Raw genomic sequence first — 23,350 nt, forward strand, 5'->3', positions numbered from 1 at the left:
CTCTGACCAGCAGCTGGAGGAGGTGGGAACACAGGCTCCTGGGCAGGAAGGGGGTCAGGAGCCTCCTCCTCATTCAACGGTGGGGGCCACCTCTGGGCTGGTGGTCTTACGAGGTGACGGTGAGGGGACAGACAGGAGTGCCCAGGACAGTGCCTGGCCAACCACACATCTTCACTGTGGACCGGCCTGTCAGTCGCTGGCAAGAGAGGCTGAAAACAGGAAGGAAAATGAACTTCTGGGATGTTCTCACCACCTTTCCAGAAGGCTAGAGGGGCTTCAAAGCCCACTCAAGAGGCTACTGGGTCCAGAAGCTGTAGGGGCCAACAGGCGGACTACACCCAGGTGGCCACAGATGTGTCAGTGCTGGGCCTGCTGTTCCCACAACAGCCCGTGTACAGACCAGGCATTTTCTTCTCACTAATCACTGAATTCAGACTGCATTTTTTTTTTTTTTTTTTTTTAGGAAGTTTCCCTCTCTCACCCAGGCTAGAGTACAGTGTCGTGATCTCGGCTCACTGCAACCTCCACCTCCCAGGTTCAAGCAATTCTCCTACCTCAGCCTTCCAAGTAGCTGGGATTACAGGCGTGAGCCACCATGCCCAGCTAATTTTTGTATTTTTAGTAGAGATGAAGTTTTGCCATGTTGGCCAGGGTGGTTTTAAACTCCTGACCTCAGGTGATCCAACCGCCTCAGCCTCCCAAACTGCTGGAATTACAGGCATGAGCCACCATGCCCAGCCTGAATGTATAAAAGGATATTTTTCACTGACACCCATGAGTGGGTCTGGCTCCAGCTGCTGTTATTTTTGGTGCTGGAATTCCCCCGGGGCTTTTAAATAATTCACAGACCCCAGTAAAGCCCATGCTTCCCCCTTTTTCCCATCAGGTCCAGCTCCTGTGTTTCTTCTCTTGGTTTTCCATCTTCCCAAATGTCCGATGACCTCAACCCAGTGCCCAGCAAGGATGGTCTGTGAAGCCACGCAGACAGCCTCAGCCCCAGGATGACATGCTCTTTGTCCACAGAGGAAATATTTGGGCCTATGGCAGGGGCTGGGGGGCACTAGCAATTCCAGGACACCTTAGTGAGATCAGGAAGGACACAGGGTGGGCTCCCGTTCACCGGCTGATGCTGCGGTCCTCCGAGATGAGTCTGCATAGCTCTGCCCAAACTCCCAGCCTCTCACTGCCGCCCCTGGAAAAAGCAGAAGCTTCCAGGGGAAAGTGGACCCAGCCCCACACTGGCCTGTGGACTTTCTTTCCCTGGCTCGTGGCCCCCCAACTCCTCCCCATCTGGGGCTCCCCAATACCTCCACAGGACGAGTACAGCTTGTCCAGCTGTCCCTGTGCTGTGGTGGGTTTCCACTCCCAACATGCCCCCTCAGGAAGAGGAAATGCTCCTTCCCAGGAGCGTGCATGTGTTGTAAGCTCTCCAGGCAGGCTGGGTGGACCCACTGGAAGCATGCGTTCGAGTCAGCTGGGGAAATCTAACTACAGTCTGCGTATTAAATGCAATAAAAATATACTGGAACGAAAAGGTGGTGACTGCTGACTTTAAAAACTCAGGTTGTGTGACTGGGTGTGGTGGCTCACGCCTGGAATCCCAGCACTGTGGGAGGCTGAGGTGGGAGAATCACCTGCGCCCAGGAATTCAAAGCTGCAGTGAGCTATGACTGCACCACTGCACTCCAGCCTAGGTGACAGAGCAAGGCCATGTCTCAAAAAACAACAAAAAAATCCATTTGTAGAACAGTATGTACAAAATGTTCTAATTTTTTTTTTTAAGTCCTCATGTGGGCACAGAAAGATGGAGGATGTACACACAGGCCCTGCAGTGGCAGCCTCTGGGAATGTGAGGTTTCTGTTTGTAATGTTCCCCAAGGCTAATGAAGCTGTTTCTGTAGGAATAAAGGCCGACTACCCCACAGGGGTGCACCAGGTGAGGTGGGAGCTGCGGCTCAAGTGGTGAGAGCTGCCTCACAGGCAGACGGTGCTTCTCCTGCACATGCCCTGGGGAGTGGGTGCTGTCATCCCTAATGTCACAGTTGAGAGTGTGGAAGCACGCAGGGGCTGGCTGAGTTGTCCCCAGGCCTGACCCGGGCACCAGCTCTGAGCCACTGTGTACTTTGTCCTGAGATTTTAGCTTCTAAATACTATTCTCTACTAAAAGGAACCTGGGCTCCTTGGAGAAGTGGCGTCACCATGCTACGGTGACCAAGAGCAGGCAAGACTGTAACAGATGGCATTCTTCAACGGGGCAGCTGCAGCCTCGGTGAGGTCACCCGATGACACCACAATCCTTCACTCCCTCCTCTTTCACTGAAGACCCCCTTACCTATTAGCTGAGAGTAAAACTTGGACGTCTCCAACAGTGAAAGCACGAAAACCGCGGGACTGGACAACGTGGCAATCACCACCGGCCCCAGGAAGGTCCTGGGGACAACCCCAGGGAACTCGAGATGGTCGTACTGTGAGGAGAATGGCAGGTCAGCGCACAGGGCCCTGCGAGCTGGAAACAGGAGGCTTTCCCCGAAGACAGCAGGGCCTCACCTGCCCCAAGGCCTGCCGGTAGTAGAGCAGGTCATGCGTGGCCTGCAGGGCAAAGCTCTCCTCCACTTTGGTGTAGGGACAGGTGACCAGATGGATAGCAGCTACTGCCACCAGCAGCCACAGCAGCAGGGGCCGCCTGCCTGATGACCTCTTTCCAGCCATTTGGGGCTTACAACTTCAGGCACCTTCACAGAACCAAGGGTGCAAGACAGCAGCCGTTAGCACTGCCACTCCAAGCATGCTGAAAGAGCGAAAACACAGATTCCTGAGTTCCAAAAGCCACACTTGTGCTCATGATTGGGGGGTCTGGCTCTTAGTCACACTACTACAAATCACACTTGAGAGGCTTTCATAGTGTAACCAGTGACTGCACTGCCAGCTCTGTGAATGTTTTCCTGGGGGAGAAGGGCTCAGTCGTAGAATGCTGAGTCTGACCAGACCTGGGCCATGAGGTCAATGAAGGTTGTAAATGCCCCTACCCCCCAGTCTAAATCTGGCAGGAAAGTCAGCAAAATCCAGGCTCAGCCCCAAGGGAACTGCTGAGGAAGAGGGAATGGAGGCTGAGGGGGGTTGGTAAGCTGGGTGGGAGGCATGAAGCCAGAGGGTGGCAGACAGGAGCCCCAGGAGGGCAGGGGGCTGTACACAGCACAGCTGCCAGGATGCAGGGCTCAGGTGGCCAGCAAAGCCCCCACTCCCAGGAATGGTGGGGTGGGGCTGTGGATGCCTGCACAGAACCCCACCCTGGGGGCTGGAAGAAGCCATGACTGGCTTTCCCAAAGGTGGCGCCACACTGGCCGTGAGCCTGCACATGTGCCCTGGGGAGACTGGCAATGGGTCCCCCAAACACTAACAGGCCAACCTCAGGGGGCCCATGGCACGGAGCTTCCTGAGAAATCATCAACGTGTCCAGCTGCTATACATGGGATGCCAAGGGAGGGGAGGTGGACAAGTTCTTCATGCTTCTGGCTTCTTTTAAAACAGGTTTGATTTTATTCAATCCAAACCAGAAGGGCCAGAAGCAAAGGGAGAGAGAACCCCAGGCTTTCCATTTGTTACAATTATTAAAAAAAAATTTTTTTTTAAAGAGACCATGTCTTACTCTGTCACTCAAGCTGGAGTGTAGTGGCGTGATTATGGCTCCCTGCAGCCTCAAACTCCTGGGATCCTTTTGCCCCAGCCTCCTGAGTAACCGGGGACACAGGTGTGTGTCACCACACTCAGCTAAGTGCTCTTACTTTTTTGGAAAGATGGGGTCTTGCTTTGTCACCAGGCTGGTATGGAATTCCTGGCTTCAAGCAATCTTCCCACCTCAGCCTCCGTAAGTACTAGAATTTCAGGCGTGAGCCACTGTGCTCAGTCAAAACTACCTTCTGATCAAACAGAGAGCTAAGAAGTCCACTGTACAAAGATAGCAAGCGGAAAAAGAATCTGTAGATGAGGAGGAAGAGGAATCCTATTGATATGGTGGAGGTGGGGGTGAAGAGAAAGAGGAGAGAAAGCTTTAATAATTTAAGCATGACTAAAATGGTACACAGTTCTTGTTAGAAATAGCATAGATCTTTCCTTCCTTTGCCAAATATAAAAACCTGGGGCTGGGTACAGTGGCTTACGCCTGTCATCCTAGCACTTTGGGAAGCTGAGGTGGGTGGATCACCAGAGGTCAGGAGTTGGAGACCAGCCTGGCCAACATGGTGAAACCCCGTCTCTGCTAAAAATACAAAAAATAGCCGGGTGTGGCAGCACACGCCTGTCATCCTAGCTACTTGGGAAGCTAAGGCAGGAGAATCGCTTGATCCCAGGGGACAAAGGCTGCAATGAGCTGAGATCGTGCCACTGAAACCCAGTCTAGGCCACAGAGCAACTCCATCTCAAAAATAAATAAATAATAAAAATTTAAAAAATTAAACTTGGTATCAAACAAAAAGATGGAAGGACTAGGTGAGGAACCACTGTCCACCAGGTGAGGGAGGGGCTCCTCAACTGTCTCCCACTTGCTAAGACACAAGTTTTTGTGGGTGGGGGATTTTCTATGTTGTATTTCTTTTCCTCACCAGTGCAGCCTCAGCACCAAGGACAGAGACTGGCCACTGTGGTCTGAAGGGTACCTCTCTGCCACCTCCCCTGCTGGACAGGCTTGATTGGTGGACTCAGCAAGTGCTGCTTGGCAGGAGCCACCGACATGGGCAGTCCTTGCCACCCCACTCCACGCCTCCACCTGGAGAATTTCCCCAGCAAATAAAAGTTCAGCTGTGGGACGAAAACGTTATGTGCAGACTCTGCCCCTCCTGGCAGGCCCCAAGCACCTCCTCAGCCCCGACACGGGTGTGCTTTCTGCTGATGACCAGTGAAGCTCACTTTCAAAGGCATGAGAAGACCAAGGGTGAGTCTAGATGCTCTGCCAGGAGCGCAGGGAGACCAAGTCAACACTGGCAAGTGCAAAAACCATGACTAATGGCCAGGCGCGGTGGCTCACGCCTGTAATCCCAGCACTTTGGGAGGCTCAGGCGGGTAGATCACAAGGTCAAGAGATCAAGACCATCCTGGTCAACAAGGTGAAACCCCGTCTCTACTAAATATACAAAAATTAGCTGGGCATGGTGGTGCATGCCTGTAATCCCAGCTACTCAGGAGGCTGAGGCAGAATTGCCTGAACCCAGGAGGCAGAGGTTGTGGTGAGCTGTGCCATTGCACTCCAGCCCGGGTAACAACAGCAAAACTCCATCTCAAAAAAAAAAAAAAAAAAAAATCACGACTAAGTTCCCACTGGGCGAGGGTGAGTGGACGCTGTCCTGTCCCGTGCTCTGCTCAGCAGCTGTGGCTACTCTAAATAAAGGATGCCTTGGGATTACCCACAGGTTAAAACACGCCCAAGCCACGAGCTTTAAAACTGTGGTTTACAAACAATAGCCTCTCAGATTAGGGAATGACCTGCAAAGTTTCTCTTGTCCCCATCATTTCAGATTTTTTTTTTTTTTTGAGAGTCTCACTCCGTTGCCAGGTGCCAGGCCGGAGTGCAGTGGCACAATCTCGGCTCACTGCAACCTCCGCCTCCTGGGTTCAAGCAATTCTCCTGCCTCAGCCTCCCGAGTAGCTGGGACTACAGGCTCGTGACACCACGCCCAGCTAATTTTTTGTATTTTTAGCAGATACAGGGTTTCACCATGTTGGCCAGGACGGTCTCGATCTCTTGACCTCGTGTCCACCCACCTCAGCCTCTCAAAGTGTTGGAATTACAGGCGTGAGCCACTGCGCCTGGCCATCAGTTCAGATTTTAAGGGCTCTACTGAAATTGGTCAAATTAGATCAGGTGTGGTGGTTCCACTAAAAATATAAAAATTAGCCAGGGTGGTGGCCGGCGCCTGTAGTCCAGCTACTCAGGAGTCTGAGGCAGGAGAACCCCTGGAACCCAGGAGGGAGAGGCTTCAGTAAGCCAAGATCACACCACTGCACTCCAGCCTGGGCAACAGAGCAAGACTCCGTCTCAAACTGGTCAAATCAGATGTGACCATTATTAATAACAATAATCAGCCTCCGCAGGAGACACAAATCATCCGATGGAAATCACACCTGCTGCCCACCAAGGGCCAGAGGAAACGGCGCTATCTGCACTCCCTCCTTCCACAGGCAGGAGTTCTCTGAAATCCAGACTCCGCGCATTTTATTTCCCCTCATTTAAACCAGAGATTCCTGAATGTTAGCGAGTGTCCATCGCCTCAAGCGCCTGCAGAAATGCAGACCCCGAGCCTGAGGTGAAAACCCCAGCCCCCAAGTGAAAAACCGTCTCCCACGTGAGGAGACCAGCCCCAGGTGGGAGTCTAGCTCCCAGGTGAGAAGTCCAGCACCCAGGTGAGGGGTACGGCCCTCAGGTGAGGCGTCTGGTGCCCAGCTGAGGAGTCCAGTCCCCAGGTGAGGGGTACGGCCCTCAGGTGAGGGGTCTGGTGCCCAGGTGAGGAGTCGGGGCCCCCAGGTGAGGAGCCCAGGCCTAGGTGAGGGGTCGGGGCCCCCAGGTGAGGAGCCCAGGCCTAGGTGAGGGGTCGGGGCCCCCAGGTGAGGAGCCCAGGCCTAGGTGAGGGGTCGGGGCCCCCAGGTGAGGAGCCCAGGCCTAGGTGAGGGGTCGGGGCCCCCAGGTGAGGAGCCCAGGCCTAGGTGAGGGGTCGGGGCCCCAGGTGAGGAGCCCGGTCCTCAGGTGAGGGGTCGGGGCCCCCAGGTGAGGAGCCCAGGCCTAGGTGAGGGGTCGGGGCCCCCAGGTGATGAGCCCAGGCCTAGGTGAGGGGTCGGGGCCCCAGGTGAGGAGCCCGGTCCTCAGGTGAGGGGTCGGGGCCCCCAGGTGAGGAGCCCAGGCCTAGGTGAGGGGTCGGGGCCCCCAGGTGAGGAGCCCAGGCCTAGGTGAGGGGTCGGGGCCCCCAGGTGAGGAGCCCGGGCCTAGGTGAGGGGTCGGGGCCCCAGGTGAGGAGCCCGGGCCTAGGTGAGGGGTCGGGGCCCCAGGTGAGGAGCCCGGGCCTAGGTGAGGGGTCGGGGCCCCAGGTGAGGAGCCCGGGCCTAGGTGAGGGGTCGGGGCCCCAGGTGAGGAGCCCGGGCCTAGGTGAGGGGTCGGGGCCCCAGGTGAGAAGCCCGGGCCTAGGTGAGGGGTCGGGGCCCCAGGTGAGGAGCCCGGGCCTAGGTGAGGGGTCGGGGCCCCAGGTGAGGAGCCCAGGCCTAGGTGAGGGGTCGGGGCCCCAGGTGAGAAGCCCAGGCCTAGGTGAGGGGTCGGGGCCCCCAGGTGAGGAGCCCGGGCCTAGGTGAGGGGTCGGGGCCCCCAGGTGAGAAGCCCGGTCCTCAGGTGAGGGGTCGGGGCCCCCAGGTGAGAAGCCCGGTCCTCAGGTGAGGGGTCGGGGCCCCCAGGTGAGGAGCCCGGGCCTAGGTGAGGGGTCGGGGCCCCAGGTGAGAAGCCCGGGCCTAGGTGAGGGGTCGGGGCCCCCAGGTGAGAAGCCCAGGCCTAGGTGAGGGGTCGGGGCCCCAGGTGAGGAGCCCGGGCCTAGGTGAGGGGTCGGGGCCCCCAGGTGAGGAGCCCAGGCCTAGGTGAGGGGTCGGGGCCCCAGGTGAGGAGCCCGGGCCTAGGTGAGGGGTCGGGGCCCCAGGTGAGGAGCACGGCGGCTGTGACGCGTGGACATGCGCGGTGAGGCGTCAGGAATCCAGCGCCAGGGCCAGCTGGGGTCGCGCCCTGTCCCGCCTCCTCCCCGGTGTCGCCGCGCGCCCGCCCGAGGGCCCCGGCAGCAGCAGCGCGCACTGACCTCCGCAGCTCCCGGCGGCGTCCTTCGGAGCGCGGCCGCCTGCGCCGGCCTCGGCAGGAAGCGGAACGGCGGAAACAGAACAGAGGGAAGCCCTTGCCCGAATTTAACGTGGCCACGACAACCCCAGCCGCTGTGGCCGCGGGAACCCTACGTGACCGGAGTAAAGATGGCCGCCGCGAGCTGCGCGCGAGGGGCGGGGAGAGGGGGCGGGGCCGGCCCGGCATGCCCGCCCCCGGCCTCCCGGCGGACGCTGACCCGGGGCCTTCCCATTGGTCTCTTCTCGTGGCGAGCTCGGATTGGGCCACATCAGGTCGGGGCGGGTCCCACAGACCAATAGCGACGCGGGGCTGGCGGGCGGGGCGGGGCCTCGTCGGCGCCGTCAAGTAGCCGGGGGAACTGCCGGCGCGGCTCGGAGCGGGTGGGCGGCCGAAAGGCCGGAGCCGCGCGGTGCAGCACCTGGAGCGCCGGCTGCGTCTGCCCGCAGCGCTGCCCGCCATGCACCCGCCGCGCCGGGCTGCGCTGGGACTCCTGCCGCTTCTGCTGCTGCTGCTGCTGCTGCCGCCGCCAGCGCCGGGGGCCGCCAACAAGCCGACGCCCTGCCAGCGGTGCCGGGGGCTGGTGGACAAGTTTAACCAGGTGAGCAGGGGCCGGCGGGTCGTCCACCGTGGGCCCTGGGTCCCCCTCACTCTGGATCCGAGGTCACCGCCACCGTGGACCCGGGGTTCCCCTCCCCCTCGATCAAGAGTCGCTCCGCCGTGGTCCTGGAGTCCCCCTCACCCTGAACTGGGGATCCGCCCCCACCGTGGGCCCGGAGTCGACCCCACTATAGACCGGGGGTCCCCTCACCCTGGGCCCGGGGTCAGGTGGCACCAAGCCCTGTGGGCACCACCTCCTTGCAGGGCATGGTGGACACCGCAAACAAGAACTTTGGCGGCGGGAACACGGCCTGGGAGGAAAAGACGCTGTCCAAGTACGAGTTCAGGTGGGTGCTCCGGGGCACCCCCGGGGTCTCTGCCTGGCCTGGCCTGGGAAGCCGCGACCTGCCTTTGGTGCCTGTGTTAACGTCAGGGACACAGAACAGCCCCCGAGGCCCCGGCCACCTGAGTCACTGCGGCTGCTGCCTAAATAAGGACTAACGGGTGGCTCCTCTCCGGCCTTCCAGCTGCTGCTCTGGTCTCTATAGCTGGTCCCCGCTCAACAGACAGTGTGAAACGGAGCAGCAGCCCCAGCCCCACTCGTGTGAACCACTCCTGGCTTCCCCTTCCCCTCTCTGCCTGGAGTCCCGCACCCCCCCCCCACCCCTGCACCCAGGTTGGCGCATTGGTTCGGGTCCTTCTTCACTGCCTTGCCGTGCTGACCGTGGGCCGTGTGGGCCTGTGTTTCAGCGAGATTCGCCTGCTGGAGATCCTGGAGGGGCTGTGCGAGAGCAGCGACTTCGAGTGCAACCAGATGCTGGAGGCGCAGGAGGAGCACCTGGAGGCCTGGTGGCTCCAGCTGTGAGTGCCGTTGAAACCTCTTAGAAGATACTTTTTATTTTCCAACTTATGCTTTGAAGTTACCTCAGGCTTAGAAAGGTACGGGAACAGTGTGGAGGGCCCACCTGCCTAGCACCCACCTGACTCCTGTGTTACCGATTCTTATCCCCAGAGCCGGTGATCAAAACTGGGGAATTAATGAGAAGATTCTGTGCACACCTAGACTCTTGTTTCCTGGATCTTACAATACTCTAGAGCATGTGTTATATTCCACTGCATTTTTGTTTTAAAGAAATGTGTCTGGTGGGATTCAGTGATGGATGTTTTCTTAAATCCTTAGGAAGAATGAGTATCCCGACTTATTTGAATGGTTTTGTGTGAAAACACTGAAAGTGTGCTGCCTTCCAGGAACCTACGGCCCTGACTGTCTTGGTGCGTTTCCTCTTAGGGAGATCCCATCTCCTGTGTCACTTCCCTTCTTCCTCTCGTAATTCTTGGGGATAAAAGCACAGAGGGGACCTGGGGTCTGTAGCGTCTATACCTTTCTGCTTTCTGCTGGACAGCTGCCTCCCCACCCCTCAACACAGCTCGGAGCTGCAGCCTCACCACTAACCTCATGCTTTAGCTGTGAAACTGAGTGTCTTATCCCAGCTGTGCTTTTAATTCAGAGGTTCACAGGCTCAGGTGGTTCACAGGTGAGTCCACTCACCTGAGTCTGTGCTGACTGATCTGTGCAGTTGCTTCTCTCTGCATGCGCAGAGGTGGCCACACAGTTGCTTCTGTGGCTGCCATTGCAGCCCTGCCCACAGAGCGGCAAAGACCCGTCTGCAGAGAGCCCAGGGCAGTCGGTGTCTATCAGGCTGGGCGAATGGCCTTGAGCCTTAATGGGTGATGCGGGATAGGGCCTTCTGTGAAGAAGTATGTATTGAAACTGAAGCCACGGTGTACTGCTGATAAGAGCTAATCGCATGATCAAGCTGGATCAGGTAGCAGAAGTTTGAGGTTCAGGACCACCCCCCACACCCTGTCGGCCTCCTGCCGGCCTCTGCTGCCGTCCCTGGTGTGTACTGGGAGCCACAGCCGATGTTCCCACTCTCCCTGCAGTCCCCACGCCTAACCATAAGTGTCCTCATCACCGTGTTTCAGCCCAGGCTGCCCAAAGCCACAAAGTGCAGTCACGTGTAATGACCAGGTGTGTTCTGAGAAATGTGTCATTAGGTGACTTTGCCGTTGTACCAACATCACAGAGTGCCCTTCACAAACCTAGATGGTGCTGCCTGCTCCGCACCTAGGCTGCTGCAGGGCCTGCTGCACCCAGCCCACTTCACACCTAGGCTGCTGGGCAGGGCCTGCTCTCCCAGCCCACTTCACACCTATGCTGCCTGGTAGGGCCTGCTGCACCCAGCCCGCTTCACACCTATGCTGCTGCAGGGCCTGCTGCTCCCAGCCCACTTCACACCTATGCTGCTACAGGGCCTGCTGCACCCAGCCCACTTCACACCTACGCTGCCTGGTAGGGCCTGCTGCACCCAGCCCACTTCACACCTACGCTGCCTGGTAGGGCCTGCTGCACCCAGCCCACTTCACACCTAGGCTGCTGGGCAGGGCCTGCTGCTCACAGCCCACTTCACACCTATGCTGCCTGGTAGGGCCTGCTGCACCCAGCCTACTTCACACCTAGGCTGCCTGGCAGGCCCTGCTGCTCCCAGGCTGCACACCTGCACAGCACATGAGGGTCCTGAGTACTGTGGGCCACTGTGACACGATGGTAAGAATGTTACCTGAACACACCTAAGTATAGAACAGGTAACTGTCATATTATGATGTCACTAGGCAGTAGGAGCTTTTCAGCTTTTTGCCATCTTGGGAACAGCCATGGCATGTGTGGTCCCTTGTTGACCTAAATGTCATCACACAGCGTGTGACTAGCCAAGGCTGGGAGCCTGTGGCTTGCTCCACTCAACGATCCACCTTCAGGAAATCAGTTTCCCTAAACACCCACACCCCAAGCCTGCAGGCTCATGCCTGTCCTCAGAATCCTGCAGGGTTTGGGTTTCATTGCACGTTTTGAGGGGTGCAGTGTGTTCTCTCCATGTGAGAACACCCCACTGGTCACCTCCAGGTAGGCTCTGATCATGGTTTCGTGTCCCCAAAGAGTGCCAGGGCGGGTCCCAGAGGCCCTGCAGCGGGAATGGCCACTGCAGTGGAGACGGCAGCAGACAGGGCGACGGGTCCTGCCGGTGCCATGTGGGGTACCAGGGTGCGCTGTGCGCCGACTGCATGGATGGCTACTTCAGCTCGCTCCGGAACGAGACCCACAGCTTCTGCACAGGTAGGGGCTATGCCTGGGCGGGCCCCGGGGCCGAGGCAGGATGAGAACAGTATAGATGGGAGCAGGGGCTTGTTGATCTCTTAACCCCAGATGCACAGGGAAGCTGAGGGCGCCGAGAAGGGTGAGAGGCAGAGCAAGCTCATCCTGTAACCACCCCAGAAGGGAGAAGCTCTCCACTTTTCTCTCTAGCTCAAGGTCCACCCCTGACCCTGAGTTGTGATGGGCCATGCTGTGCACGTGTCCTGGAGGTGCTGTGTGGGCCCTGCACGGGCCTGGGGGCAGCGTCTGTGAGCACCAGGCTTGCCTTTCACAAATCCGGGCAGGCCGCATGAGTAACGTCTTCCAAAAGACGTTTTCTCACTGGTTATCACTGACGTGTAGGAAGACTCTGGGTGTACTGATGGCCCAGAGGTGAGTGCATGGTTGCCCAGCAGCCCCCTAGGCTATTCTGGGCAGATGGACCTGTGGCCCTCCAGTCAGGACCGGCCTCTCACATTCTTATACCCCTCGCCGTCTCTGTCTCTCGGACATTGGCGTGGCATGGGGCACGCGTGGATCCATGGCTGGAGCACGCGTGGATCCATGGCTGGAGCACACACCCCCAGCCAGGCTACAGCTCCAGGGTGTGGACAGAGTACGCCTTCTCCAGGTTGTTAAAAAATTCCTTGGAGTTCTGAGAATTTCCAATTCATGGGCACTGAAAACTTCATGTTGCTTTTTCCCCTTCAATTCCTCACTTCTCAATGAGCCTTGTCTCCAAGCTGGCACCTGAGATGGTGCATGGGTCGTTGGTACCCAGGCCCACGTTTCCCTTCCAGCCTGCGACGAGTCCTGCAAGACGTGCTCGGGCCCGACCAATAGAGACTGCGGCGAGTGTGAAGTGGGCTGGGTGCTGGAGGAGGACGCCTGCGTGGGTGAGGAGGGCCGGGGTGCTGGAGGAGGACGCCTGCGTGGGTGAGGAGGGCCGGGGTGCTGGAGGAGGACGCCTGCGTGGGTGAGGAGGGCCGGGGTGCTGGAGGAGGACGCCTGCGTGGGTGAGGAGGGCCGGGGTGCTGGAGGAGGACGCCTGCGTGGGTGAGGAGGGCCGGGGTGCTGGAGGAGGACGCCTGCGTGGGTGAGGAGGGCCGGGGTGCTGGAGGAGGACGCCTGCGTGGGTGAGGAGGGCCGGGGTGCTGGAGGAGGACGCCTGCGTGGGTGAGGAGGTCCGGGGTGGTGGAGGAGGACGCCTGCGTGGGTGAGGAGGGCCGGGGTGCTGGAGGAGGACGCCTGCGTGGGTGAGGAGGGCCGGGGTGCTGGAGGAGGACGCCTGCGTGGGTGAGGAGGGCCGGGGTGCTGGAGGAGGACGCCTGCGTGGGTGAGGAGGGCCGGGGTGCTGGAGGAGGACGCCTGCGTGGGTGAGGAGGGCCGGGGTGCTGGAGGAGGACGCCTGCGTGGGTGAGGAGGGCCGGGGTGCTGGAGGAGGACGCCTGCGTGGGTGAGGAGGGCCGGGGTGGTGGAGGAGGACGCCTGTGTGGGTGAGGAGGGCCGGGGTGGTGGAGGAGGACGCCTGCGTGGGTGAGGAGGGCCAGGGGTGCTGGAGGAGGATGCCTGCGTGGGTGAGGAGGGCCAGGGGTGGTGGAGGAGGATGCCTGCGTGGGTGAGGAGGGCTGGGGTGGTGGAGGAGGACACCTGCGTGGGTGAGGAGGGCCGGGGTGCTGGAGGAGGACGCCTGCGTGGGTGAGGAGGTCCGGGGGTGCTGGCTCCCCAAGGGCCACTTCTGCCCAGCCTCTGCATCCCCTCCCCCGGGTGCTCCCCATCACGGCCCTCCCATCTCTACACATTACGGGTCACAGGAAGGACCCTCGAGTGGACACCTCGGCTCCCACACCTGTGATCCTACCATGCAAGGGTCAGGAAGGACCGAGGGGCTTCCTTCCTACCTTCTGCAGCCTAAACTCTGGACCAACAGGCATTGGGGCCACAGTGTCCTTGCCGTCGGCTGGCCCTGGGACTGTGGGGCTCTGGTGCCAGCTGCCCTGAGTCAGCCAGTAGTGTCTGAGAACTCACCCAGTGTGTTCCTGGGAGGGAAGCCTCCAGCGGGGGCCACCTATGTCCTCCCGTGTGGGTTTCAGAGGACACACAGATGGCGAGTGTCGGGGTGGTCTTGGCTGCATGCATGGTGGCGGAGGCTGGTGGGTCCCAGGGAATGGAGGCAGGGGCAGGGCACGGCGGCGCAGCCAGGTCTAGGAGCAGGTAGGTGGGCAGGGCCAGGCTGCCAGCACATGTGGTAGAAACTGCCCCCCCCCCACCAACACACAGACAGCATGCTCAGGGTAGCAGAGAGCTGCCCACGAGCTCCTGCTGTCTGAGGGGTGTGGCAAGCCGACTCCATGCCTAGCAGTGCTCAGCCAGGAGGGGCTCTCGCCTCCTCACACAGGCCTCCAGGTTCTGGGGCAGTGCGGGGCTGGGTGTTCCCAGCTTTGTGCTGTGCTTCCCCTACCCCATCCCCCGCATGGTGGGCACCACCTGCCTCGGCTGCATCTCTTACCACCAGCCTGGCTGTGGGCATAGCACTTACAAAGCCAGCCACCCTGCAGCACCTCTGAGCCCTGGAGAAGCCAAGGGCTCTGGCTCCCCGGGAAGGGGTTGGCACTGACTGTGGCTTTCCCACAGGCCAGGTGCCGGGCGGGTAGGCAGAGGCCGGGCTGCCCCCTCCCTCTGCGGGCCTGGGTTTTGGTTTCACCCCTCAGCAGCTTCTTGGCCTCAGGCAGATTCAGGGCTCAGCCCCTGGCAGGTCCCACAGCTCTGGGGGAGAGCAGGAAGGACGTTAGGGCGTGAGGTCTGGAGGCTCGAGGCGTGAGGCGCTCACCGTCTGATCCTCACATGATGTGCCACCATCCTCATGGGCCCCTCCGCCAGTTGGTGCTGAGTGTCTAAGGACAGAGCCTAGCTGTTGCCTCATCCCCTCCCCTGCCATTTGGGGCCTCCGAGGATGGCATTTGAGATAATTCCCACCAGGGGCTGCCCTCCTCCCTGCCCTTCCCCAGCCGGCCCTGGCCATGATCGGTCCTCCCCTGCTCCCTGGCCAGGCTGTCCCGGGCCACTCACAGCTGCACTGCTCTGTTCCAGATGTGGATGAGTGTGCGGCTGAGACTCCTCCCTGCAGCGCCGCGCAGTTTTGTAAGAACGTCAACGGCTCCTACACGTGTGAAGGTGGGCCAGGCGGGCGGGTGTGCATGAACTCCGGGCCCCGCTGGGTGCCATCACTGCTTTTGTAAACATTCGTTTATGATTCTGCTTGCTCTGAGAGCACTTAGTGTCATAGGTATTTACTGCAGGAAAAACAGAAACGAAACGTCAAGTAAGATGGAAAAAACAGTTAAAAAGCCCTGAATTCCATGGAGCCCGCCCTGCTAATGCTTCCCCAGTGTGCGCGGACGGTGATTGTCCAGAGCGCCTGGCAGTGGTGTTCTCTGCTCAGCCACATGTCGTGAACGTTTCCACATGTCCTGTGGTTTCTCATTAATGATTTTGGAGCATGCCATTATTTCATACATTTTTTTGTTTTTTGACGAGTTTCACTCTGTCACCATCCAGAGTGCAGTGGTGCAATCTTGGCTCACTGCAACCTCCTCATCCCTGGTTCAAGCAATTCTTCTGCTTCACCCTCCCGAGTATCTGGGAATACAGGTGCGCGCCATCACGCCCAGCTGAGTTTTGTATTTTTAGTAGAGATGGGGTTTCACCATGTTGGCCAGGATAGTCACGATCCCTTGACCTCCTGATCCACCCGCCTCAGCCTCCCAAAGTGCTGGGATTACAGGCGTGAGCCGCCGCGCCTGGACCTATGTCATACTTTTCTAAAACAACGTCTGTTGCTGGACGTTTACGTCTAACAATTTTTCAGCTGTCAAAAACTGAATACTCTTGAAGGTAAAGCTTTTCACATTCCTTATTATTTTCTTTGGATTAATTTCCAAATCATTAGTCAAGGGAACGTGTCTTTAGGGCCATAGTGCCCCAGAAGAGTTGTGCCGATCCCCAGTGTCAGCAGTAGGGAGGAAGCTGCCTCTGCCCCGTGTCTGCGCAGCCCTGGGCAGTTTCCACGGTTGCGAGTGCAGACGGTGGACCCTCAGTGCCACCACACTGGAAGCCGTGCAGGAGGCTCCCGTAGTTTTTAGTCAGCTCTGGGCAGGCTGACAAACCAATGTCACTGAGCTGGGGGTGGGTTTTGTTTCTAGAACCTCTGGTACCTAGTTTCTCCCCAAGGGGTTCCAAGCCAGGGGGTCTGTGCCATGGCTTTCCGGGAGCTTCTGCCACACGGCAGGATGCAAGCCTGTGCTTTGGCCGTGAGACAGAGACAGGTCGTTATGAAGTCACTTAGCGATGGATGCAGAGAAAACCCAGATCCTCCCTGGTACTGGTGCCCTGCACGTGTGTCGGAGTCTGACACCGGTTCCCTGTTGTCCCCAGCACTGTGTCCCCATGCCTTGCATGTGTGGGGTCTGACGCCTGCTTCCTGTTGTAGAGTGTGACTCCAGCTGCGTGGGCTGCACAGGGGAAGGCCCAGGGAACTGTAAAGAGTGCATTCCCGGCTATGCGAGGGAGCTCGGACAGTGTGCAGGTCAGTGACAGGGTATGTGCTGGACACAGATGGACATTCCCAAGGGACCACGATGTGAACGGCCCCTGGAGGCGCTGCCCAGGGATGGGAAGCAGCTGAGACCCGCCCTGCAGACGCCACTCCCCCAGGGTTACTGTGCACTCACCCTGAGGGCCACACGAGACACACAAGCAGTGGGGAGTGTGGGGTGGGCTCTGCATGGCCGACCACGGTGTGAATGGTGCTGCTGAACTCGCCTCTCACCAGGGGCCTTGGTCCCCAGGTCCAGAGCCTCCACTCTCCCTCCAGCTCCTGGGTGGCACATGCCCTGAAGCTCAAGGCCAGGCCTGCTGTGGCTGTGGCCTGCCTGGGTGAGCCTGGGCTTGGCTGGAACCCAGGGGGAGAAAGTGGCTTTCTAGGCGCATGCTGGGCGGCTGGCCTCCCCTGGAGGTCTCTGCATTTTCCACAGTGGTGGGCCCAACTTTGAAACGTGAAATTCTGCCCCCATGAAGCCTTTCCTGACCTTTGCTCCCTTCTCTAACGGGCCATTTGTCATCGCTGTGCTTTATGTGAATGAATGAGTTTCATCATCTGCTGTGAATCTGCTAAGTGCAGTAATTACTAAGATGAAGTCTGAATCTTAGACGTAGATGAGTGCTCACTGGCAGCAAAAGCATGTGTGAGGAAGAACGAAAACTGCTACAATACTCCAGGGAGCTACGTCTGCGTGTGTCCCGACGGCTTTGAGGAGACGGAAGATGCTTGTGTGCCGCCGGCCGAGGCTGGTGAGTGGCTCAGCTCCTGCTCCACAGCCTGCCCTCCCTGGGACACAGGGTTTGCATGTAGGCTGGCTGCTTGGTCTGAAATCCACACAGACAGTGGCCTTGGGGTGGTGAGAGTGGGCTTCCCGGGAGACAGGTGCGTGGCACCTCTGTGGGCGCATACTCGTGCAGAGGTACCGGCTTCCTGAGGTTCACAGCACAAACGGAAGTGAAGGTGATGGAAGGGAGAGTCTCTGGAGCTCAGACCTCAGCGGGCGGTGAGCAGGGGAGCAGACATGGGGAAGAGCAGCTGATGAGCTGGAAAAGTCATCTGGGGAAGGCGCCACAGAAACAGGGACAGGCAGGAAGGGGTGGAGGGCAAGCAGGTTCCCCAACTGTACCTGTTTCCCAGGGCTGCCTCACCAAGAACCAGGGACTCGGGGCTCCAGCAGCAGAAAAGGGCCTCTCACAGCTCTGGAGCCAGAAGTCAGAGGCCCAGATGCAAGCAGGCTGGTTCCCTGGGAGGCTGGCGGGCGCATTTATCTCGGCCTCTGTCCTCGCCTGGGGGTGGCGCCACCTGCTCCCATGTCTTCACATGGGCTCCCTGCGGACGTCTGCAAACCTCCCCGCTTCATAAGGACACCAGTCGCTAATGCCCTCATGTCAGCTTGACCATCTGCAAAAGCCGTTTCCAAACACGGTGGCAATCACAGAGTGTCGCCCATGGCAGTCCTTGTGGAAGTCTAGAATATAGAGAGGGGAAGGAAGCAGCGTTCAGGGAGATATTGGCCAAAAATTTTCCAGAATGAATAGGGCATGACTCAGATTCCAGAAGCTGTTTCCTGAGCAGGACACATAAAAGCAATTCCTCATCTAGAAGCATCGTAGTAAACAGAAACCCCAAAATAGGAGAACTGAGGCGTCAGCAGAGACAGGCCAGAGGACAAGGGTGCTTGCCACCCTCTAGGTTCCCTCTGCCTGGGGCGGCGGCAGCCCTGTCTCTTGCCCCTCCGCCTCCGCACCCTCGGTCCTCTCTTGCCCCTCCCTTCTCCACCCTCAGGCCCCTCTTGTCCCTCCCTTACCCCCCTCGGTTCCCTCTTGGTCTGTGGCTAGCCCTGCCTCTTGCCCCTGCCTCCCCCCCACCCCCCTTGCCCCTTCCCCCACCGTTGCTCAGGCTCTCCTGCAGGGCTGCAAGGAACCCCTGGCCACTCCCAACTCCGCACCCTCCATGCCCACGCCACATGCCACATCTCTCATCCGCTGTGGGGAACCCGGGGTCTCCAAGCTGCCCTTGGACGGGCCGCTGTGTCAGGGGCCTTGAGCCAGGACTGGCTGGGCAGGCCCTGCAGGTGCCCCTGCTGTTCCCGCCGTGGTGACGAGCTCTGACCACTGGCCGCTGTGTCAGGGGCCTTGAGCCAGGACTGGCTGGGCAGGCCCTGCAGGTGCCCCTGCTGTTCCCGCCGTGGTGACGAGCTTTGACGACTGTGCTTGTTTTCTGACAGAAGTCACAGAAGAAGAAAGCCCAACACAGCCGCCCGCCCATGAAGACCTGTAGTGCGCATCGAGCGAGAAGTTATTATTAACCTGCCCTTTAAGTTATTGAGAAGGACGTCCTGTGGGAACGAGGCCTGCGGTGGAGCTGCCTGCTCTCGGCGGTGGGTTCTCACTTGGCCCTTAAACAGCTGCATTTCTTGGTTGTTCTTAAACAGACTTGTCTATTTTGATACCATTGTTTATAATAAAATTGACCACTGAAGGAAGTCAGGAAGAGGACGGCTGTGATTTGTCTCATTCAGCAGTACGGACCTTTCCTGTGAGTCTGTGCCTGGCCTGCAGAGCCGGGAGGTGGCCAGGGCTGCTGGAGTCTGCAGGGGCAGCACAGGTCCCTTCCAGGGCTGGTGGCTCTGCTGTCCCTGAACAGGGATCACGTGGCACTTGGGGGAAGAGATGGGGGCCCTGCCTCAGGCAAGAACCTCAAGTCGTGACCAGGTGGGCTTCCGGGGTCCAACCTGTGGGGCCCCCTTCAGTGAATCCAAGGATATACACACAGGGACCCTCAGGTCAGGGAAAGGCATCTTTGAAGTCCGCACTGGAGGAACAGCCAACTGCAAACCCCAGGGCTTATCCCTTCCTCACCTGGGACTGAAGAGACTCCAAAAAGAAAGCTGGCTGCAGGCTCTGGGGGCTCCATTCTGAGGGCCACACCTCCTCCCTGGGCTCCTCATGGCTCCCAAGCTGGCTGGGGGTGAGAGGCTGCAGGCTCTGGGGGCTCCATTCTGAGGGGCACACCTCCTCCCTGGGCTCCTCAGCTCCCAAGCTGGCTGGGGGTGAGAGGCTGCAGGCTCTGGGGGCTCCATTCTGAGGGGCACGCCTCCTCCCTGGGCTCCTCATAGCTCCCAAGCTGGCTGGGGGTGAGAGGCTGCAGGCTCTGGGGGCTCCATTCTGAGGGCCACGCCTCCTCCCTGGGCTTCTCATGGCTCCCAAGTCCCACTTGGGCTGGTCTCCCCCACCCACTCCTCCTCGGTCACACTGCCCCTCCTGTCCATGCCAATGTCCCCAGGGGATGGGTGGCTGTCCATCCTGCTCCTGCCCTGGACTCCTGTCCCAGGCCATGCACTGCCCTGACAGTAGTGACCCCCATGTCCATGCTGTTCCGTATCTATGAACCCCCCTCAGTGCACCCATGCTCCCTAGCTCTGGGTGGCCCCTCTTACCTGCAAATGGGAACACATCCCCTGCAGGAAGACCCTGCCCTGTGCTCCTGGCGGGCAGGGGCGGCTACAGCCCACTTGGGCAGGCTGAGCGGTGCCCGGCCCTGTGTCTCAGCTCTGGCTCTTCCTGGGTCCATTGCACTCAGCAGCCTTGCTGCATCTCCCCTTCTCCCTCTAACCCTAGGCCAGGGTGCCCCAAATCCCTAGAGGGGGCACAGTTCACTGCTGCCCTCCACTTGAGACCTCTCGGGGAGTCTCTGCTCCATGTGCCATTGGGACCACCTAGAGGTGGGATCCTGACTACAGGCCGAGGGCAGAGGCCAGAGGGGCGGGGGTGGGGTGGGCCCTCTGGGGGCTCAGAAAGTGGGGTCAGCATGGCGGTGAGCCCAAGGGGATGGCTGTGGAAAGAAGTAGGGGGACACCAGCTGAGTCCCTGTGGGGCTGAGCACCTGAGTCTCCAGTGGGAGGGTGGAACTCCCAAGGGTGGGTGGGAACTAGGCAACCCCAGCAGGAAGCCCCAAGGGACAGGCCCTGACCCTGGGGAGTGCTTTGGGGAGGTGGTGAGCCTGGGTGAGGAGGAGAGGGCACGGCCAGTGAGGAGGATGCCCCAGGGGAGAGGCGGAGCCCAGCAGGGGCTGGCCCAGGGCCACTTCGTGCTCTCCCACAAGGGCGGACAGAGGCGGTACCGGCGCCTCCTACATCAGGCACGTCCCTGCGCGGCTCTGCCCTGTGGAGCAGCCATCTCAGGTGGGACTTGGCAGGGTCTGGGACCCCTGCCCCCCTCCAGCAGGAACCCCTAGAAGCCTAGTCCTCCCAGCTGCAAGGATGCCCCTCGATGGGGCGTCGAGGGCGGGAGGCCTAGAGGGCGGCCCGCGGTTCTGCACGCTGGGATCAGGACCCCAGCCTGAGCCTCCACCCTGACGCGGAACCGCAGCGACCCCCGGGCGCGCAGCAGGGGCGACCCCAGCCTCCACTTTGTCGCCAGTGAACACGAGGGAGTCCCTAGCTGGGGATCGGGGCCAGGCCAGGCGGGGTCCCCGTGGGACACAGAGGGCGGGGGCTGGCGGGGGCGGTTGGGCGGGAATGAGGGACGACCCAGCGGGTAGGGACGGGGCGAGGGCGCAGGCAGAGTCCTTGGGACCGCGGAGCTGGGGTCCACCTCCCTGGGTGCTTGAGGGGCGCCGGCGGGGGTGGGGCTGGGACAAGGCGCGCCGCCTCCCGGAGGAACCCTGGCCTGCTTCTCCCCATGCGGCGCCGCCAGCTCCCACCTGACTCAGCGGACCCCTCGGACGGCGTCTCCTGCCTGGGCTCAGCAGGTGGGCGTCGGGGCCGCGCGAGCTCCCGCCCCTCGGGGCCTCTGGGCCTGGGCCGGGGACTCGGGCGCGCGCGCCGGCAGGTGGCGCTGTGGGACCGCCCTGCCCTGCCCTGCCCGGCTCCTGGGACTCGGCAGGGCCCCTGCCCCCTGCACCTGCCCCGTCACACCTGGGCGCTGCCGGGGCCTCTTTCTACTCGGCAGGGCCCCTGCCCCCTGCACCTGCCCCGTCACACCCGGGCGCTGCCGGGGCCTCTTTCTACGGGAACTTGGAAGAGGGAGGTTGGGGTGAACTGCGGGCCGCCGCTGTCCTTCTGGGCCCAGGTAGGGACTCTGCCATAGCCCTGGGGGAGACCCACTCTCTGGTCTGCAGGGCTGCGAGGGCTCCCACCTTGGTTGCCAGACTCCAGCAGCTCAGTTTGGGGATATAGTGCATGCGCGGGTCCTGGAGGTGGCTTCCATTCCCACAGGGCACATCAGGCTAGAAGCTTCTAGAAGTGCCCCTCGATCAAGCCCACCCCTTCCCTGGCTTTGCTGTAAACCCGCCCCTTGGTCGAATGCAACAGACCCTGGACGGGACCCTGCAGGATGAGACGTTCTGCGAGCTAGCGGTTCTCAACAGGCAGCCATTGTGTCCCCCTGGGGACATGGGACCACCTCTGGAGGCACTGTGGGTTGTCACGACTTGGTGAGGAGGGCTCCTGCCAGGGCACAGGACACCCTGCCACAGAGGACGGCCCCCATCAGAGGACGAGCCAGCTCCCGCTGTCACCAAGGTGGACAGATGCTCCTGGCAGGCCTGGACAGTGGCCTGGACCTCAGCCGAGCGTGTTAGACAGGGAGGCAGGGGTGGTGTGAACGTGGGTTTGCTCTGGGAACACAAATCATGGGGTGGGGGCCTCGCAGGCCAGGACCCCCTGTGCCTGCTGCGTCCTGCTGTCCCGGATGTACCTCATCCCCCTGAAGATGACAGTTGCCTGCTTAGCCTCACGATGGGGCTGGTCTGAGAGCCAGTCCCAGCAGGCAGATTGGAGACACAGCCACTGGGCATCCGTGGCCAGGCCGTGCATCTCCACAGGTACCCAGAACCATGCCAGGAGTCCTCCATGCAGGCACATGACACTCACTGCGGTTGGCATGGCCCTCTCTGAACCTGCGTGTGTGGAGGATCTTCCATAGGCACTTGACCTTAACCCCCCTTTACCGCCCTCACCTGCAGTCTGCAGGGTCAGGTCGTATGTAGCAGCCAGGACGCTGGAGCTGGGCTTGGGCGCACGGTGATGTTCGTCCTGTGCCCGTTCAGAGCCATCCTTTCATGTCCCCCAGGATTGGGTTGGAGCAGAGTCCCCAGATGTGGAACATGCTGTTCCAGCTCCCAGAAGCCTTCCCAGTGCTGTGAGTCCTCGAGGGGGCTGCAAGGGGCAGCCACTTATCTGTCCTGTGCTTCGGAGGGGATTCTCTCACTCAGGAGGGTCCAGAGTGCTCACCACATCTTGCTCATCTGGTCTCATTAGCACAGGACCATCGGTAGAGGGGGCCAGTCTGACATTCTGGGGACATTCAGCTGGTGTGGGTCTCTGGATTATTGTGAGAGGGCAGGAGGTTACCACAGCCCTGGGGAGGAACTGGATAGGTTTCCTGTTTGCATTCCAAGGGAGTGTGTCGGATCTTCCTTCCAGACGGGGGATGGAGGAGAATGCTTGCCCAGCAGTGGCTTCGCTGCACATCTGGGGCTGGGGAGCCCTCTCTAGCAAAGGCACCATATCTAGCTGGGTTCTTTACAACAGTCCACTTCCTCCCAGACTCCCCCACTCGCCTCTGGCAATCGTCAGATTGGTGGATTCAAAGGTGATCCTTGGCCAGGCTGACACTGCTGTAATCCCAGCACTTTGGGAGGCCAAGGTAGGTGGGTCACCTGAGGTCAGGAGATCAAGACCAGGAAGATGGCAAAACCCCGTCTCTACTAAAATATGTACATTAGCCAGGCTTGGTGGCAGGTGCCTGTAATCCCAGCTACTCAGGAGGCTGAGGCAGGAGAATCGTTGGGACCCGAGAGGCAGAGGCTGCAGTGAGCTGAGATTGCTCCACTGCACTCCAGACTGGGCAAGATTGAGACTCTGTCTCACAAGAAAAGGAGTTCCTTGTGCCCTTTAGGTCTTTAGATGTGTCCCTAATGTCCCCCAGTTTTGATTTACTGTTTTGGGTGGGGACGGCTGCAGAGATTTGCACTGGACTTACCCACTATGACGGCCAAGGAAACGGTGTCTACCATCAGGAATGCCTGCTCTGTCTGTCCTGCCACAGGGGAGATGACCCCTGGGCGAATGCAGACTACAGGCTGGTGGATCAGACCTCGCCAG

The 23,350-nt window shown here is 59.9% G+C and overlaps 2 protein-coding genes across 6 annotated transcripts in view; one reads left to right on the plus strand and one right to left on the minus strand.

Annotated features, from left to right (window-relative positions):
- Positions 1-7,979, minus strand: part of ALG12 (ALG12 alpha-1,6-mannosyltransferase) — a 26,824-nt gene extending 18,845 nt beyond the window's left edge. For all 4 annotated transcript variants that reach the window (XM_054242753.2, XM_035273945.3, XM_003732152.6 and 1 more), the window contains exons 1-3: positions 7,818-7,979; positions 2,548-2,788; positions 2,333-2,465 (exon numbers count right to left, since the gene is read on the minus strand). In XM_054242753.2, the coding sequence (XP_054098728.1) occupies positions 2,333-2,465; positions 2,548-2,709 (295 nt within the window). In that variant the 5' untranslated portion in view covers positions 2,710-2,788; positions 7,818-7,979. The remainder of the gene's footprint in view (positions 1-2,332; positions 2,466-2,547; positions 2,789-7,817) is intronic.
- Positions 7,980-8,228: 249 nt separating this feature from the next.
- Positions 8,229-18,735, plus strand: CRELD2 (CRELD disulfide isomerase 2). 2 transcript variants are annotated; one of them, XM_035273962.3, is made up of 12 exons: positions 8,229-8,453; positions 8,717-8,799; positions 9,203-9,313; positions 9,633-9,724; positions 11,448-11,624; positions 12,101-12,159; positions 12,194-12,270; positions 12,438-12,538; positions 14,733-14,816; positions 16,132-16,227; positions 16,851-16,991; positions 18,470-18,735. In XM_035273962.3, the coding sequence occupies exons 1-12, from the start codon at positions 8,313-8,315 to the stop codon at positions 18,520-18,522; spliced, it is 1,215 nt and encodes a 404-aa protein (XP_035129853.3). In that variant the 5' UTR covers positions 8,229-8,312; the 3' UTR covers positions 18,523-18,735. The 2 variants fall into 2 exon arrangements, with proteins under 2 accessions (XP_035129853.3, XP_002743914.3); XM_002743868.6 differs by lacking the exons at positions 12,101-12,159; positions 12,194-12,270 and having other exon boundaries at positions 12,443-12,538.
- Positions 18,736-23,350: the final 4,615 nt, after the last annotated feature.

The sequence above is a fragment of the Callithrix jacchus genome, chromosome 1 (genome assembly GCF_049354715.1).
Source record: "Callithrix jacchus isolate 240 chromosome 1, calJac240_pri, whole genome shotgun sequence".
NCBI classification, from domain to species: domain Eukaryota; kingdom Metazoa; phylum Chordata; class Mammalia; order Primates; family Cebidae; genus Callithrix; species Callithrix jacchus.

What these genes read in the sequence shown, in the direction of transcription:
- CRELD2 (XM_035273962.3), top strand. Translation starts at nt 8,313, where the DNA reads ATGCACCCGCCGCGCCGGGCTGCGCTGGGACTCCTGCCGCTTCTGCTG. An exon ending in TGGTGGACAAGTTTAACCAG is followed by an intron (nt 8,454 to 8,716) that starts GTGAGCAGGGGC and finishes ACCTCCTTGCAG; the next exon opens with GGCATGGTGGACACCGCAAA. An exon ending in CTGTCCAAGTACGAGTTCAG is followed by an intron (nt 8,800 to 9,202) that starts GTGGGTGCTCCG and finishes CCTGTGTTTCAG; the next exon opens with CGAGATTCGCCTGCTGGAGA.